At 33.0% G+C, this 16,359-nt stretch overlaps 1 protein-coding gene across 1 annotated transcript in view; it reads right to left on the bottom strand.

Moving 5' to 3' along the window:
- Positions 1–16,359, bottom strand: part of LOC129799824 (voltage-dependent calcium channel type A subunit alpha-1-like) — a 108,511-nt gene that overhangs the window by 27,120 nt on the left and 65,032 nt on the right. Inside the window, exons 11-22 of the mRNA XM_055844055.1 lie at positions 16,084–16,281; positions 12,291–12,804; positions 11,860–12,198; positions 11,494–11,796; positions 10,947–11,207; positions 10,727–10,870; positions 10,458–10,659; positions 10,209–10,373; positions 8,264–8,374; positions 6,244–6,327; positions 5,985–6,170; positions 1,165–1,256 (exon numbers count right to left, since the gene is read on the bottom strand). Of these exons, the coding sequence (XP_055700030.1) occupies positions 1,165–1,256; positions 5,985–6,170; positions 6,244–6,327; positions 8,264–8,374; positions 10,209–10,373; positions 10,458–10,659; positions 10,727–10,870; positions 10,947–11,207; positions 11,494–11,796; positions 11,860–12,198; positions 12,291–12,804; positions 16,084–16,281 (2,599 nt within the window). The remainder of the gene's footprint in view (positions 1–1,164; positions 1,257–5,984; positions 6,171–6,243; positions 6,328–8,263; positions 8,375–10,208; positions 10,374–10,457; positions 10,660–10,726; positions 10,871–10,946; positions 11,208–11,493; positions 11,797–11,859; positions 12,199–12,290; positions 12,805–16,083; positions 16,282–16,359) is intronic.

The raw sequence follows: 16,359 nt of genomic DNA, 5'->3' as shown, positions 1-16,359 counted from the left end.
CAGAAATGTATAAATACTAAAGATACGTGACTTATAAATTATATTTTTCTAAGTTTAAGTACCTATTTAGGGATACTATCACATGAATATACTAAAACAGTTATTACCGTAGTAGTTCAAATGTTCCTCTGATTTTTATTTCTAATTTTGTTTTCTTAATTTTGATGCTCTAAGCAATTTTAGGCCAATTTTGCTAAACAAACCTCTTTCAAAGTTACATTTGACCTTTGTAATCTCATACATCTTGCACTAACGTAAACATGAGTGAAGACAAGACAATTTTAGCTAATGATTAATTTTATTTCAAACTACTCGGTCAGCTCTAGTAGTTGTGGTGTCAAATCAAATGGGAAATAAGGACATTTATAAAAATTCTCAAAAATAAAATCATAACCAAAATCACAAATGATTCTTTCTCAAATCTGGGAGAAAGGTTACAATACTGTTCTAAATACATATCCTTTCGTCAATAATATTAATTGGATTTTATACACAAGATCATGTACCATTCAAATATTTTCTACTTAGTATCTTGCATTTTCTAAGGTTAAGATCTCAACTCACTTGTGAGACTTTTACTATAAATTATTTATTTCTACCTTCTATGTAATCATTTTTATCAGATGAGACACACAAATTATTATTTCTTCAGTTTAAAAATAAACCTTTTAATCCTGATGGTATTTATCTTGCACATAAATTTGGCATTTCTCTTAAAATATTTCATTTTTTAAGTGTTATGCAAGACGCACGATGAAAATATGGGTATGATAGTTCCTCTAGTTTAATTGGAATAAAAAATTAGTAATGAAATTTAAAAGGAATATCACTCTTCATCTGTCCTAAGAAAATGTGGAAAATTTTCAATGCATATATATATATATATATTTTATAGAAATTGAATAAATAGCAAACTTCACTCTTTTAAAATTTAAATGAATATAAATTATTTTGAAAGGTGATTTTCTAAAACAAAAAAAAAACACTATTAAAATTTATAAAAATCGAAAAGGAATGTCTGACAAAATTTATCATGAAATGTTTTAAATAGAAACTTTTATTTAGCATAGTAAGAACCATTGAAGAGAAATATATTTTTCTCACGAAAAAAAAAATAGTGAAAGAGACAAAATAATTGCCCATTGTCAGACACAATTTACCTACCTGAATAGCAACATTAATCCTTGTACGAATGAACGGAAGTTGTTGTGTCTTGTTATGGCAGTTTCCGGGTCTAGTGCAATATTTCCAAACACCTAATTGTATTACAAAGAAATTAGGTAAATGTAAAAAAATCTGTGACAAATACTTTGAATCCGTTTCTCTTTTAATATTATCTTTTAAAATAATAAATCTGTGTTGACATTGTCATTATGAAAACACAAGAAAATTGTGAATAAAAGTGATATAAAATAAATTATTTAGATAATTAGGTAATAGCAAAATGTTTCGGTCACAATTTGCAGTCATTTTTGAAACTTTTGGAGGTTTTGAACTTTTACAATTTTTGTTTTTCAAAGCTTTGATGCACGCACATCCCCAGAGAACCTGCTGTCGATAGAGCAAGTTAAAATTTTATGGCATAGCGTAATTAAAAGTAAAGCCTTCTACGGAACTTTTTCTAGTATCGGTTTAAACTTTTTTTTTATTAATGAATATTACAAAATTAGCTTCTACAAATTGAAGAAATTCTAATGCTCAAAAGAGTGGTATTAATTTATTTTCAGAATTGAGGTGAAAATTATGTTTGCGTACTTATCTGAAATAAAAGTCTGAAGAATGTACATATTTATAATACGAATTAGTTATGCTTTTGGAAACGATTATGTTTTCAGTGGAATTTACAAACAAGTCAGTAATTCAACATAACTCTTTAAAAATACGTATATTTTGCAAGAGTTAGATATTGTACATCCTAAGCAAACTTCCCACACAAAAATTTAAGCCACTCCCTCTTAAAAAATAATGCTAATCCATTTTTTCAGGATTAATTCACTCAGAGTATTTATGAAGATGAACTCCGTGCTCTTAACACGTATTCGGTAAGTTTAAAAAACGAGATTTCAGAAGAAGTATAGACCCTGTAGATCAGAGGTGTGCAAAAACCGTTGAAACCGAATTAACGTCAAAATAAGTTTGTCATAGTAGCGTTTTTACCATTGACGTACATGTTTCATTTGACGTTTATTCGGTTTCAACGGTTCTTGCACGCCTCTGCTGTAGATCAATGATTATGAAATTTGAAAAACGACCAAAAGAACCAAGAGAATGAGATCGCAGGTTCAGATTTTTTGAAGTTAGGAAACGCATTAAGTACTCAATATGATGTTGAATATCGTGAGTTAGATAATTTTTATTTACCTGTTTTTAACTTTATTTCCTTCAGAATGTTTACCCAAGAACCAAACGAAATTATCGGGATCTGTGAATTCTTATAAATAAGGTCAGGGACGAGATATGAACCTATAACCCGTTCCTCTCTTTCAACCAAATCCTTTCCTCTGGGTTGCAAGGGCGCTCGTACTTACTCATCCGAGTCTAGTCACTAACTAAATCTCTCTCTCATCCGTCTCTTAATTAGTATTCCGTGTAACCGTGGTATCACACTAGAGAATTTCACATTAAAATTTTAATGTGATTCACATTAATTGTTGCTGATATGTGTCCTAATGTGCTATTTTCATCAAGAGCTTTTAGAAATCGATTCATTTAGTGAAAAAAAAGTGGACTCGAGTCACAAAAATTGGTTTAAATAGATTAAAATAGCAGAAATATGACTGATAATTAATGAGCAAATTAATGAGAAGTGAGCAAATTTATGAGCAAAATTTGCTCATTCGGGTAGTTTCTGCACCACAATTTTCTCACCAATTTATTCGTGATAAAATTGTGATAAAATGTAGTGCAAATACCTACTATTTATCGCGCACGACATGGAGAAAGGACAAAAGACCTTGAAAAAGATCGGTCCAGAGTATAAAAAAAAAGCTAAACAAAAATGTGTTTGATCTACATTTTATATTCCTTTATAAACTTCTAGGATTTCGTGAGAGATGGAAGCCGAATTAATTGAGACTGTGCATCAGGAAACCGTCATTTGGGACTAGAACTGCCGGGAATACAAAAATAGAGGCCGCCGATCTGATGGTTTTCAGGCCGTTTGCGACAAATTGAGTCACCAATCGCCGGAACTCACACCTCTGTCGGGATTTGGATGATATTGGCTCCCTCATTTTCGTAGTCTTTTTTTGAAAATAAAGCCCTACGATTTGAAGTAACTCTTTAAATTCCTCCGAAGTCATCCGGAGAAAATTATTATGTCCAAAAAAAATGGCCCCAGAGAATTTCAACGACATCATGTGAAGGTCGCGTTAAGAGCCAATCTCTCGCCCAGAACTTCGTTCTTCTCGCTTAGCGGGTCCTTTTGCATGACATAAAAGTAGTGTACAGGAGGAAAACTTCCTCTTCTTCACTAAAATCGCACATTTTCGCTCAAACAACTGAAATTCTTCAAAAACAAAAACACTCCGAGTATTCCATCGTGACATTGAGCAATTCTAGCAATGTGTCCTTACTAAATCAGCGATTTCGAGTGGTTCTAGAAGTTTTAATGAGCAACTTTTCACTTTAACTTTAATGTGAAATTTTCTAGTGTGATAACTTCGTAAGAGGGAGGAAAATGGTCATGTCATGGTGTTGACCCATTGTAATGCACAGGGGTAGGCCATCTCCATGGATAAATAGGTGGCATCAAAAGATGTCAAATGATCAAAAATCCGCCGGATTTTGCAATCGACAAGTCTGGGGCTTAAGCCCAAAATAGACACAGGGATCGGCTTAGGGATCATCCTGAAAAATGAGGATTGGCGTCGATATACTCACGGATTAGCCCATAATTTGGAGGATTAGACTAATCTTCGAAATTTATGAGGTCTAGGGAAATTACGGGGATTAGACAAGATCAGCACTAGTGCTTTGGGTGTTTTTGGGTGCTTTTCGAAATGTCAATTGGGTGAAAAAACATGAAGAGTAACGGTATGCAATGTCGCAAACTCATTAAATGCATTAACATTGGAGTAATAGGACGGTCAAAGTGCACCTATTTCTACGAAAAATCCATTAATATTACACTTAAAGAGTCTTTCAACAATCAAATTGAGCATATTTAATAGAAATTTAGGCAAAAACGATAATCCTTGATCCTAATCTTCAGTGTATGATAGTTTGGGCTGATCCTTTACCGCCAAATTTTTCGAGCTGAGCATTCTCCAGGATAATCCTGTGTCTATTTTCCGCATTACAGTCTATACTTCATGCGAGCACCACATATGCTCCAGGAAGTACGTAGCTGTGTATGTTGCAATGAAGCAGTTTTGAATTCAGGTATAAAGTAACTTACTACCTTAATCTGGAAATGTCGAGAAATCTGTAAGATCGATTTAGAAGTGCCATATTAACATTTTAAATACCAATAGAACATTAAAAACACATTTGATCACCTTATCAAGTAAAGAAGGAGTGGCCTAATTTTTCTTGCGGTGGAGCTCTCTAAGAATGCCCATTACTACTTTCTTGCTCAATACAGAATTTAAAAACAAAAGTTATGCTAAACTACAAAAGTATCGAGCTGTTTAATTTCGTTGTTAGAATAACTCTGCAATTTTAAATTTACTTGATAGTGTGGAACATATATCCAATCAAATTGATCATTTTAATCAATTCCCGTAAATTCTCATTGTTAAGAGAATGGTACATAACATGTTGAAGTTCTATGTACAACATGCACGAGGAATTTCCTTAAACCTTACAGGATCTTATTTTATGCATATGATCTTTATGCAGAATTTATTGAAATTGCAAATATGTCATGAGGAATTTTTGGATATTTTCTACTGGAATAAAAGAAACAGAACTCTATTTATCTTTTTTCGAAAATCATTTTTGAAAACTTTCCCAATTGAAGAGGGATCTGTCTCTTTTTTTGGTTTCAAATAACTAATTGATGATTTGTGTTTTGAATGCAGGATATCGCACTGGTTAATGATTTTTTATGTGTCTAACTAACCCAATCAATTCTTTGTTTTTAGTCTCAATCAACTCACAAATTCTAACATGAACTTTACAACTATTTTTACTATATTTTACAAATTTACACTACGATCTCAAATCTATTTTCAAGATAAAACACAACATTTAAACTAATTTTTCAGCTATTTGTTTTTCAAAATCAAATAATAAATTTAAAGGATATTTTATCGAGATGATGCCTTTAGGTACTTGTACATCAAATTAACCGACATAGCAAGTCAAATACATTAGAAATTATTTCTTAAATTTTGCTCTTGCTCAATAACCATCGACGAATGGGTTTACCGAAAAAGCAGCAGAAGAGCTCCGAAGAACGTTTGAAAATTATTATGGCGATTCAGTGCTGTATCCGGATCAAACTTCATATTGCCAAATACCTTGATAATTTTTCAGTAAAAAAAAAGAACGATAAATAAAATATTATGATTATTTAAGATAATAAACTGTGAAATACTTATCTAAAATGCAATAATGTATAGATATTATTTAATAGTAATAAAAATTCATGCGATTGTTCTAATCTTATTGCAATAGTTAAATATTGTATATAATAGAAACTTTATGCGTAAAATTAACTCAGTTAAAAATTTTATTGCGTTGTTTATCAATAAAAAACTTTAGCTGAAATTGAACTATGCTATCAAAAGATTTATCTATATGCAATGAAATTTATTACAAAAATTGATAAGAAAAATGTAAGTGTAAATGTTTTCTGTACTTGAACCTCCATAATTTCCCTTTTCGTTTTCATTTTAATTTAGATTATCTTTTTTTTTAATGTATTTTTGAATGCCCTTTCTCAATGTGACCAATTGAAATTTAACTGATTGAATGGAAAGAAATAGTAATTTTGCACAAAAATAAACTCTCCGGTGTGTATTATCGCAAATTATTACCTGCATTCCGATAATGGCATAAATAAAGAATAGCATCGCGATGAGCAAGCAAACGTACGGCAAAGCCTTAAAGGATTGTACGAATGTCCAGAGAAGTATTCGTATCGTGTACCCTTGTCTCAAAAGTTTTATCAATCGTGCAGCACGGAAAAGTCGTAAAAATCCAACGTTGAAAGAATTCTCTTGCTAAAAGTTTCAAAAGTTTATTAGTTTCAAATTATGATTTTGGAAGATTCTTACTGATTTTCAATTTACTTACTCCTATTTCCAAAACGAGGGCATCAATTATACTCCCGATCACAGTTATAAAGTCGAAAATATTCCATGGATCCTTGAAAAAATTCTGGAAAATTAAGAAAAAAAAGTGTTTATTACAAGTGGTGCAAGTTGAATTAAGCGTGAAAGCTTCAGGGAGTTCCAGATGAAGGAACGTGAATCTCCAAGTTATTTATATTTTTGAAACTATATAAAAAAGGGGTGGAAAAGCATCCCAGGTTTTGCGAAGTGCTCGAACTCGTGACGTAGACGCTATCCATCAAAAGTACTTTCGCATAATTTACAGTTTACCGGCCCTCAACCGATTAGAAACCGATTTGTAAGTCATTCAACAGGTTCCACAAGATAATTTTAATAGTAATAATATTGATTTTCGGGCAAAAATTACTTATCGGTTCATAACCGGTTCATTATCGGTTCACAACTGATTTGAACGGGTTTATACAGGGGGGTGACATTAGCTCTGTAAAATTCGACCAATTTTAGTGTAAATTTTTTCCTGTTTTCGTACATATTTCTCGAGATATATCCGAAACTACGTAGGTTTCCAATTTGGGGTTTTCGGTTTCCTCTTCGTTATTAAATTGGCTTTTATTTTGTATTTATATTTTTTGTTAATTCATTCCACAATGACAGAAAACACCGAATGAACTCCAAAGTTTTTTCGACACGCTAGAAACACATGAGAAACATGGGAAATGTCATGCCCATGGGTTTATAAATCACTCAAAACCTTGCCCAAAATAACTTAGGATAATATAATTTAATTTCGAATAAAAATTAGTATAATTAGAATAAACAGATTGGAACCGGTGCAATTTTGCCGAAAATTTCAAGACCTTCCAACTAGACCAGACATGACCCCTTGACCTCGAACTTTTTTTTGAGAAAAGTAGTCTCCGGAGGGTGGAAGGTTGAAATTTTAAGGAGGTGAAAAAATCGAGGAATTATACTGCTCTCTCCGTGAAGTTTGAGCAGTAAAAAGTACAAATAAAACTCTTAAAAGTCAAGTTAAAATATCCTAAATTTCATAAAACACACCACAAGTGTAGTGGATATTTTTAAGGTTTCGAACTTTATAAAATATATTCTTCATCCTAAATAAAGAATTCTAAATTCACTAATGAATTGCTAGTAAAATAAATTTGAAACGTATTGTACATCCCTCAGATATTCTTTCCGATCAAAATTGTATTGTATTTCCTTACACACTTCCCAATATGACAAATTTTAGGATAGTAACAAACACATTCAAAGGTTGCATTTTCCATGTAAAGGAAATAAAAAAATGTGAAGAGCAAGTTCATGTGAACCGTGATGTCAAGCAATAAAGGTGATGCATCATGAAACTAGCAAATCGGAAAATTCAATTTAACTAACTTGAATCAAACTAATTAATTGACTTAAGTAAATATTTACTAAACATGAAAATCAATTTTATCGCGTGCTAAACAATTTTGATTTTTTTGTTTTCCTTTTTCGTATAGTTTTTGCTCTATTTTCAATTCTATTTCTTTCCAATTAGTACGTTTTATTACATACAAATATTTCGAACTTCTAATCGCTTCCACGTATTGTATCCTGTGAATGTATTGGAAGCAAATTACAATTACATAAATTTGTGATATTTCTTTTAATAACGTTATTAACACCAGAAATTATATTGATACTTTTCTTGTACAATTTTTTAAAGACTTCATGGCCATTTCAACGACTTACCAGTAAAATACGTTATTAAATATATCTGAGAAAATATTCCAAGAGATAAAAAAAAGTTGGGGATTTCTATAAAAAATTTCTAAGTCACGAATAGGGCTAAGAACATTATAAGAGACATAACCGAAGAGAAGAGAAATTTACACTGAAAGTGATTTCATTTGGCAATATTAATGTTTCCTTTCCAGCGTAAGGTTTTAAACTTCGAATTTTAAGGACTAATAAAAGGACAACGATCAGAAATGCAAAGCAGTAAAGTGATAAAATTTTTGCTTAAATTCTCTTACCTTTACACCAAATCCAATGATTTTGAGAACAGTCTCAACACTGAACATCCCTGTGAATCCCATGTTGAGATACTTCAGCGACTTTTCGTACATCTTGCTCTGCTGATGATACTGTTAAATAGAACCAAAAATGAAATTAATAATCAAGAATAGTCTTGAGGAATGAATGGTTTAAAAATTGCATGAATATGTAATATGTTATTTTCTACAAACTTTACTTGTTTTTAAAGTCATCATCGAAAGTTCAAGTAAGTTGTGTAAATGTAAACTTTGAGATACAAGTAAAATTCTAGAGTATTCACTATCATTTTACAAAAATGTGGTAGGGTAAAGGCTCATAATTTAATCCAGTCTGCTTATAAGCACCGATGTTCCAAGTTTGAAGTGCGATATTTTCAATACTAATTGACTTTTTTGTTACTCTCTTTTCACAAGGGTTGTTTAGAAACTTGACAAGCTATTTATCGTCTTATTTTTTTCTAAAATTAGTCTTAATACGTTTAAAAATGAATTGATATGTAGAGGTGAATTTGACTCTTATTTTGGACAACTTGGTTATTAATTTGGACAACTTGGCTGTAAATTTGGACAGCTAATCCGCCTCAAGAGGATGCCCATTGTTCTTCATTTCATGAACCAATCTTACCAAGTCCTCTTCCTGTTCATGTAAGGGATACGTAGAATGTCACAAGAAGCCCGGAAACTTTCCATATCATTCATTAAAGTGAGTTGACTTCGGTACTGCAAGTACGTGCGGATTCGCTCATTCCCTGGCCTTTCCGGGAGCCTTTCCGGGAGCCTTTCAAGGCATTTCTCGCTACATTTCTTTCGTAGGGATGATGCTCCTTTGTTTCTCCAGGCATTTGTCCAACCTAGTCATCACAAAAGCTAAAACTTCACGAAATTTTGTGAGAAAAACACCTGTTCAAAATAAGAACCATCACCTCACTAGTAAATGTCTTAAAAAATTTCCCATTTTTAAACGAAAAATCTAATTCACAAAGCAAATCTCACTTCAGGTAAAATGTACAAATCTCCACTAACGTGAATCAACACAATATTCAGTAACATCACTCGTAAAAAGCGAAGAAACATTGTTAGTCCTTCACCACAGCTAAATAAGACTGAAGTAAATACGAAGTTCTGTCATATTTCTCGTAAGCAATTGCTCACACTGAATTTTCAACAAAGCAATTTTAACTCAAATAACTTTCAAAATTTAACGTATTTAGTGTTAAAATCTTCCAAAAAGAACAAATATTAAGATAGAATTCATTATTCATTAAGTATTGGAATAAAAATCCATAATTTTAATCAATTTATTTTTAGTGTCCAATTTTATCCTCAAAGTGTCCAAAATAAGAAACTGGACAAAATTATTAGCCTTTCCCCTAACTCATAATATGAATATGAAAACATTTTTTTTTTGATAGTTTAATATGTTTTTAAAAACATATATTCGGACAAAGTAAAGATCATGCTCCCCATATAGCTTTGTTTTTATACCTCTTTGTAATTCTTAAAAGTTATATAGGTTAGTAATTAAAATTGTTTGAGAAACTTGTGGAATTTTGATTACAAAATTTATTATTTTAAGCAATAATAGTATTAAACTTGAGGGCTAAATCGCATCCTTTAGCATGGAACCAGGTCATGCGAGAAACATAATCTTCACGTATGTCCTCCCTCAATGAATATAAACTATTTGATCCTTCGGTACTTTAGTCTATTTCTCTATTGCATAGCAACAATACCAATACGACGGAAAACCGTTGTCAGTGCAACAAGCTTAATATATGTCACAGGCAAGGATTTGAATAGTAACAATCCTAAAGTCAGGATATGTAATAGGTTTACACAAATCCTCTTATTGTCACCATTTTCCATTTCTGCTTGCTCATAAAAGTAAAATCTGTCGCATTATTTTGAATTTGTAATACTATACCTTCATCATGAGTAACAGTGTATTGAAGACAATCAGCATCATGATGAAATATTCAAATGGTGTTGATACAACTATCCGCCAAACTTTATATTTGAAACTATTTCTCTTATTTGGCATATATCGCTCAAGTGGACGAGCACCTATCGTAAAGTCGATGCACGATTTCTGTTAATGATAAAAAAAATATTGCATAGTATTAGATATGAAGATTTCCAAAAATAAATTATTTATGTCTTATTTTATTCTTACCTGATTCTTATCTATTTCGCCGTCCTGCAGCTCAGCTTCGCCTTGCTCCTGGAATGTGATGATAATCAAGGCCACGAAAATGTTAACGAAGAAGAATGGAAAAACTACGAAGTACACGATATAAAAAATGGACATTTCAATGCGGAAATTTTGTATTGGACCCTTATCCTCGTAGGTGGCGGCCATGGAATTTTGAAGCACCCTAAAAAATTGATAAGGTTTAAAATCGCTTTAGATTCTGCAATTGAGATTATACAGCTGTTACTCACTGAGGCCATCCTTCACCAGTTTGAACAGCAAAAAGCGTTAGCATTGCTGTCGCCACGTTGTCGTAGTGAAAGCTCTGTGTTGACCATATCCGAGCTTCCCGTCGTGGGAGTTGCTCGTCACCGTCAAACACAAAATATGACCCCCTTAATAAACAAGTACAGAAGCATTGTAAAATATACGTTCAAATGCCAATAAATTCATTGGAATAGAGATACTTACTGACACTCATCGGCAGTGTGTTTACTTTCATCCGTACAAAAGAAGAACTTTCCATTGAACAATTGTACAGCAATTACAGCAAAAATGAATTGAAACAATATGTACACAATTAGAATATTTATAACGTTCTTGAGTGAATTAACGACGCAATCGAAAACAGCTTTCAGCTTCGGAACACGTTTGATTGTTTTCAATGGACGAAGTACTCGAAGTACTCTCAGTGATTTGATCGTTGATAAATTTTGACCTGCGCTGCTTCCTCTGTAAAAAACAATTTACAAATGAAAAGTTAATAAAATTGAAAATCTTTTGTCTAAAACCAATTTGCTGAAACTTCATGTCCGTAATTCTGTCCTGCTTATTAATTTATTTCCGGAAATATTTGTAAAGAAACAAATTTCAGACAAAGCGATAAACATTTTCGAAAATGAAATTCCCGTGATCAAAATCATTCAGTAACGTCGTTCTAGATTTAAATATGCGAAGAACGAATTTACGAACATAATTTTTTTACCCCTAAAAACTAGATTACGCATTTTTAACTTACATCATATCGAAACCAAAACTGACAGCAGCGCAAATGACAACGACGGCGTCCATAATATTCCAGAATTCTCTTAAATAGCTGCCCGGATGCAGTATTATACCTAAATCTACAACTTTTAGTAACATCTCTATCGTGAAGACGCCCGTGAAGGCGTAATCGAAGTGATTTAGAATTTTATTTCGTGTCGATTCCTCTTCAACCGGATCTTCCGCCGCCAGAGCAATTGATGACAATGAAATAACGACCATGATGAAGAAATCAAAGTAATGCAAATTTACCACCCAATGCGCCGCCCGTCGAATACTGCAAAAATTATTTGTTAAATAAAATAAATTTTCTATAGAAAAGTTGGCAGAAAGGACTCACGGATTTGTTGGCGAAAGAATAAACATCGAAGAATATGGTAGCATTGGTTTAGGTCCATCCGGTATATCATCTTCGTCATCTTTTTTCTCATCTTCCTTCTTTTTATTCTTACGAGTTGGTGAAGATGGTCCCATGTCCATTCGCGGTGGTGAACCATCTGACACCTGCAGTGCCTCCATTTCCTTTTCCAGCTCCTGCAATTGCTTCTCTTTATCCTCTTCCACTTGCTCCTCTTCAGCTGCCGTTAATTCTTGGGCATTGGCCAAATTATCGACGGCGATAGCCAAGAACACATTCAGCAGAGTGTAATTACCAAATAGCACCAGAACGATAAAGTATCTGTAACAACAGACGAAACATTAAAATCGTATACAACTTCAACCATCATCATTATAAAAAAGGCAAAAAGACAGTATTTGAGTGATCCTTACAGTGAATAAATCATTCCCTTTTTGTGTCCACCCTGCGACTCAATACCTTGATACATGACCTCATTCCAGTCTTCCCCAGTTAGTATTTGAAAGACTGTGAGAAGTGCTATGGGAAAGGTGTTGAAGTTGGTAGCTGGTGTACCCTCTGGAAAGTTGAACTGACCACCAAAGAGTTGCATTCCGAGCAATGCAAATATGAGGATGAACAAGAAGAGCAGGAACAACAGTGAGATGATGGATCTCATCGAGTTGAGGAGCGATATCACCAGATTGCGCAGCGACGACCAGTACTTTGTCACCTTGAAGATCCGCAGCAGACGCAAAGCTCGCAGCACCGACAGCCCAAACGAACCGCCCTTGACCTCGGACCAGATCACTTCAAATATCGAACCGCTGATCACGACACAGTCGAAGCGATTAAACGATGATTCAAAGTAGATCCGAGGACCAAGGGCGTATACCTTGATCCACATTTCCATCATGAAGAGTGCCAAAAAGGCAAACTCAGCGTAATCTACAAATTATTTAGAATCATTAGTCTCCGTTTATGCAAATAATGAGATACTGAATACGGAATAAGTCATTTTGGTACACTCATTCACTGTTCCCGTATACAATCGAATGTATCCATTGGTATTTCTTACAGCTCGGATGCATTTTGAGAAATCACAAACTACCGATTTGTACTGGTTGTCAAAGGAAACATAGATCCCTAAGTTCGCTTCTACTCTGTATAATACAATAAATTGCTTTTACGATAACTTTTTAATAGAAGCCCTCATTGCAGTCTTTAAATAGAAGAACAAGGAATTGAAGGTGCTATCTTTCAATTTCAACAAGATTTAATGAGGACCTTCACATTTCTGCACCGCCTTGCGTCTTAAAAGTTAAAACAAGAACATTAATCAGAGTTCCATTCTTGATCATCTAAAGAATCTAAAATTCAATCTGTTCCCTCTTCCTTGATGATTGACCCTCAATATCGCATAATTAGCCATTTTCATCTCTGTAGAGAAAACCTTTGAATTACTAAAGTCGAATGTGATTTTTTCGGGGTATGCAAACCTCGTATTTTACATTTCGTATTTTATTGGTTGATATGCTTGTGTAAAATGCGTAAAATATATGTCAGACGAAATGTTCAATTTTTGTATAAAATGTATGAAAGACGAAATGTGAAATACGAAATGGTAAAATACGAAATGTACTAGAATACAAAGTTTCCGTAATACGAAATGTGCAATACGAACATGTAAAATACGAAATTTCCGCAAACCGATTTTTTTCGAATATGCTCATGGTTTCAAAATCTAGAACTCGAACCATACTGTTATCGAGAACTAGGTATCTTCAAGTGATTTGGTTTTGAATCAGAAGAAAACACTTCATTTAAATTTTCATCGTTTTGAACTTAATCTGCGAACTTATCTTTTCTGTCGATCGGGTTTGCGTGCCTTAGTATCAGTTCAACTATCTCGTTGTCTAAACTATACCTTACAAATAAATCAAAACTTGTCTCAATCCAATAACGATTATGCTATATAAAGCTTTAACCTGCTTAAACCGTTAGAAATTCTCAAAAGAAACGATTCCCAAATACAGAAAAATATAAAAAAATATCTGTATATATTGATTACCGTGTATAATTTGAAGAATAAAAGTTTTCTTTGATTTTTAAAGAAGTGTAAAAGTTAGATTTTATGTGTTCACCAGGCGCCCCCACTGCGACCAGGCGCCTCCATTGAAGCCAGAACCCTTTATTGCGATAACCGTAAAGGCTTTGAGTTGTCCGCATCTTTTTTTAGATAACTCAACTGATAACGGTAAAAACGGTCAAACTCTATCAAAAACGTTCTAATTTGTACGCATAGAGAAACAAATACATAAGGGAAAGCGCACTACCTTCGGATGACTAAAGCTTGGAACAATTCATTTTCTTTAATGTGTTTCAAATAAATTTGTCTCGTTCTAATATTATATCTTAATAACTAGTCTAAAGCCTCAAATTTTTATAAAAGAAATATGTCTGAAATCCATTAAAAACATTGAAAAAATTGTGTTGTCCAAAGCTCGATTCATCGGTAGGTAGGGAGCTTGTCCCTACACTCTCGGACGTTTCCCGAATGCAGTACATCACAGCCCCCCCACCCGCCGTGACACTCGCTTGATCTTGACACTTCTTTCTTCACAATTATGTTGACTTCAAACCTATATGGCTTAAATTCTCTAAATCCTTATCAATCAAGATTTTTCGGGAAATTTTGACTTAGAATAAAAATTAAGGATGAATGAACTTCGGGAACTGATCTAAACTATAGTAAACCTGTAGACCACTTTCCGGTTCAAAGTTCTTCTTTTTGCCGAATAGTAACATCAATTATTCCCTAACAATTACTTTTAAAAATTGTGCAAGGTATATCTGTGGCTGAACATTCTGAAGAAATGTTTCTGAACATGAGTGCAGGGGTCTTTTTGTTCAATGTGATACTAACCTTATGCATGAATATTTATATAATATTTATTTTGATGTACTGGACTATATATATATGATTTTATACATTGTTCAGTTCAAAAGATTATTCAGTTTACAATGTTCCGTGAAAAATGTCCATTCAGACTTTTCAATCATTTTCAATCAACTGCGACAGTCAAATCGATCGGGGATCTCACCGCCCAAGAGCCGAACGCTCTTACCAATTAAACCGTGAACCCTCTTAATTCATGAAGTACCTATCGAGTCTCCTTGTTACAAGCGTGACTGTTTTTAATGCAATCTGTTCGTGAACAGTGTAATTATTTTAAATGCTTTACGGTTTACGTTTTTAATATATGTATGTATAACATCTACTTTTAGTATCCGCCTACACGTAAGTGTCTAAGATTTTTGAGGAAAAAAGAGTATTGGGATTGACAGGTATGACCATCAACTGGGTTAACAATTGTCGAATAAGACTCTTTAATAAATATCCCAAGAAAACATATAAATATATTTGTGTTTGTAATGATTTGTTTGTAAACTATTTCGGAGCAAATGGAGAGCAAATATTTGCAAATCCTTCAACTAAAAAAGAATAAGTTTTCTAAGTGCCTCTCAAAGTGCTGCTAAGCAGTAAAAAGTAGAATGATTAGATTTAATGGCATAAGGAGACAATAGAAAAATTCTCAAAATAGAACAATTCCGTATTCAGCAACCCAATTATTTCTTCAATATTATTCATCTGAACAATATACAACGAATAAAGTCTTGTACACATATAATTCAATATTTAAGTTCTATAAAATATTTTAGTTTTTTCGCGTTCTCTGGATTGGCTTAAGTTTAAAATTCAAAGCATTTATTGCTCCAGATAATGAAGACACATATGGCGGTTGTAAAATATTTTATAGGAGCAAATATTTAATTAATGTAAGTATTTCTTAAGTTGAAAATTTTTGAAGAATTCAAGAATGAAATCGCCTATTTCTTGATATTTGCTTCCTTTAGGCTTCAATATCAAATTCAGCAAGTGAATTTGTTTTACATATTAAATTACAACAATCTCCACTGGAACACACAACAATTAAGGCACTAAACAAATAAGCAGTAGAAAGTTAAGTAGAGTCAGTAATGAAATAATAAAAGCAGTGAAATTACCTCCCAAATTTTGGGAAAAATAGAGAATTTCTCAATTTACCTACAAATGAAACCTATTTTTTGAAGTTTTCGGCTTTGTATACTGACCAAAATTAAATATTCAACTGCTTATTTCTTTTTTTGCCTTGATTAAATTGTAAATGAATATTTTCAACTTACAGAGAAATGATGTTAACCACTTTGGCTGTCCATAGTGTTCTACAGCAACACAAACCGTGTTGAGGAATACAAGAACAATAACGAACCAATAGAACCATTGTGTCTTCACTGTGTGTCGTATCCAGAACCGAAATCTCTTCTCAGCTCTCCAGAATCCTTTACAGCGACCTTGTGATTTCACTTTTGATTTTAAATATCCTGAAAAGAGTACAAGAAATGTTAATTGCCTGTGACAATACTATGGCGCCAAATAGTGGAATAATTAATGATTTTCTG

The sequence above is a fragment of the Phlebotomus papatasi genome, chromosome 1 (assembly GCF_024763615.1).
Source record: "Phlebotomus papatasi isolate M1 chromosome 1, Ppap_2.1, whole genome shotgun sequence".
Classification (NCBI taxonomy): Eukaryota; Metazoa; Arthropoda; class Insecta; order Diptera; family Psychodidae; genus Phlebotomus; species Phlebotomus papatasi.
The sequence above is the reverse complement of the archived record's forward strand: the minus strand, read 5'-3'. Positions and strand labels throughout refer to the sequence as shown.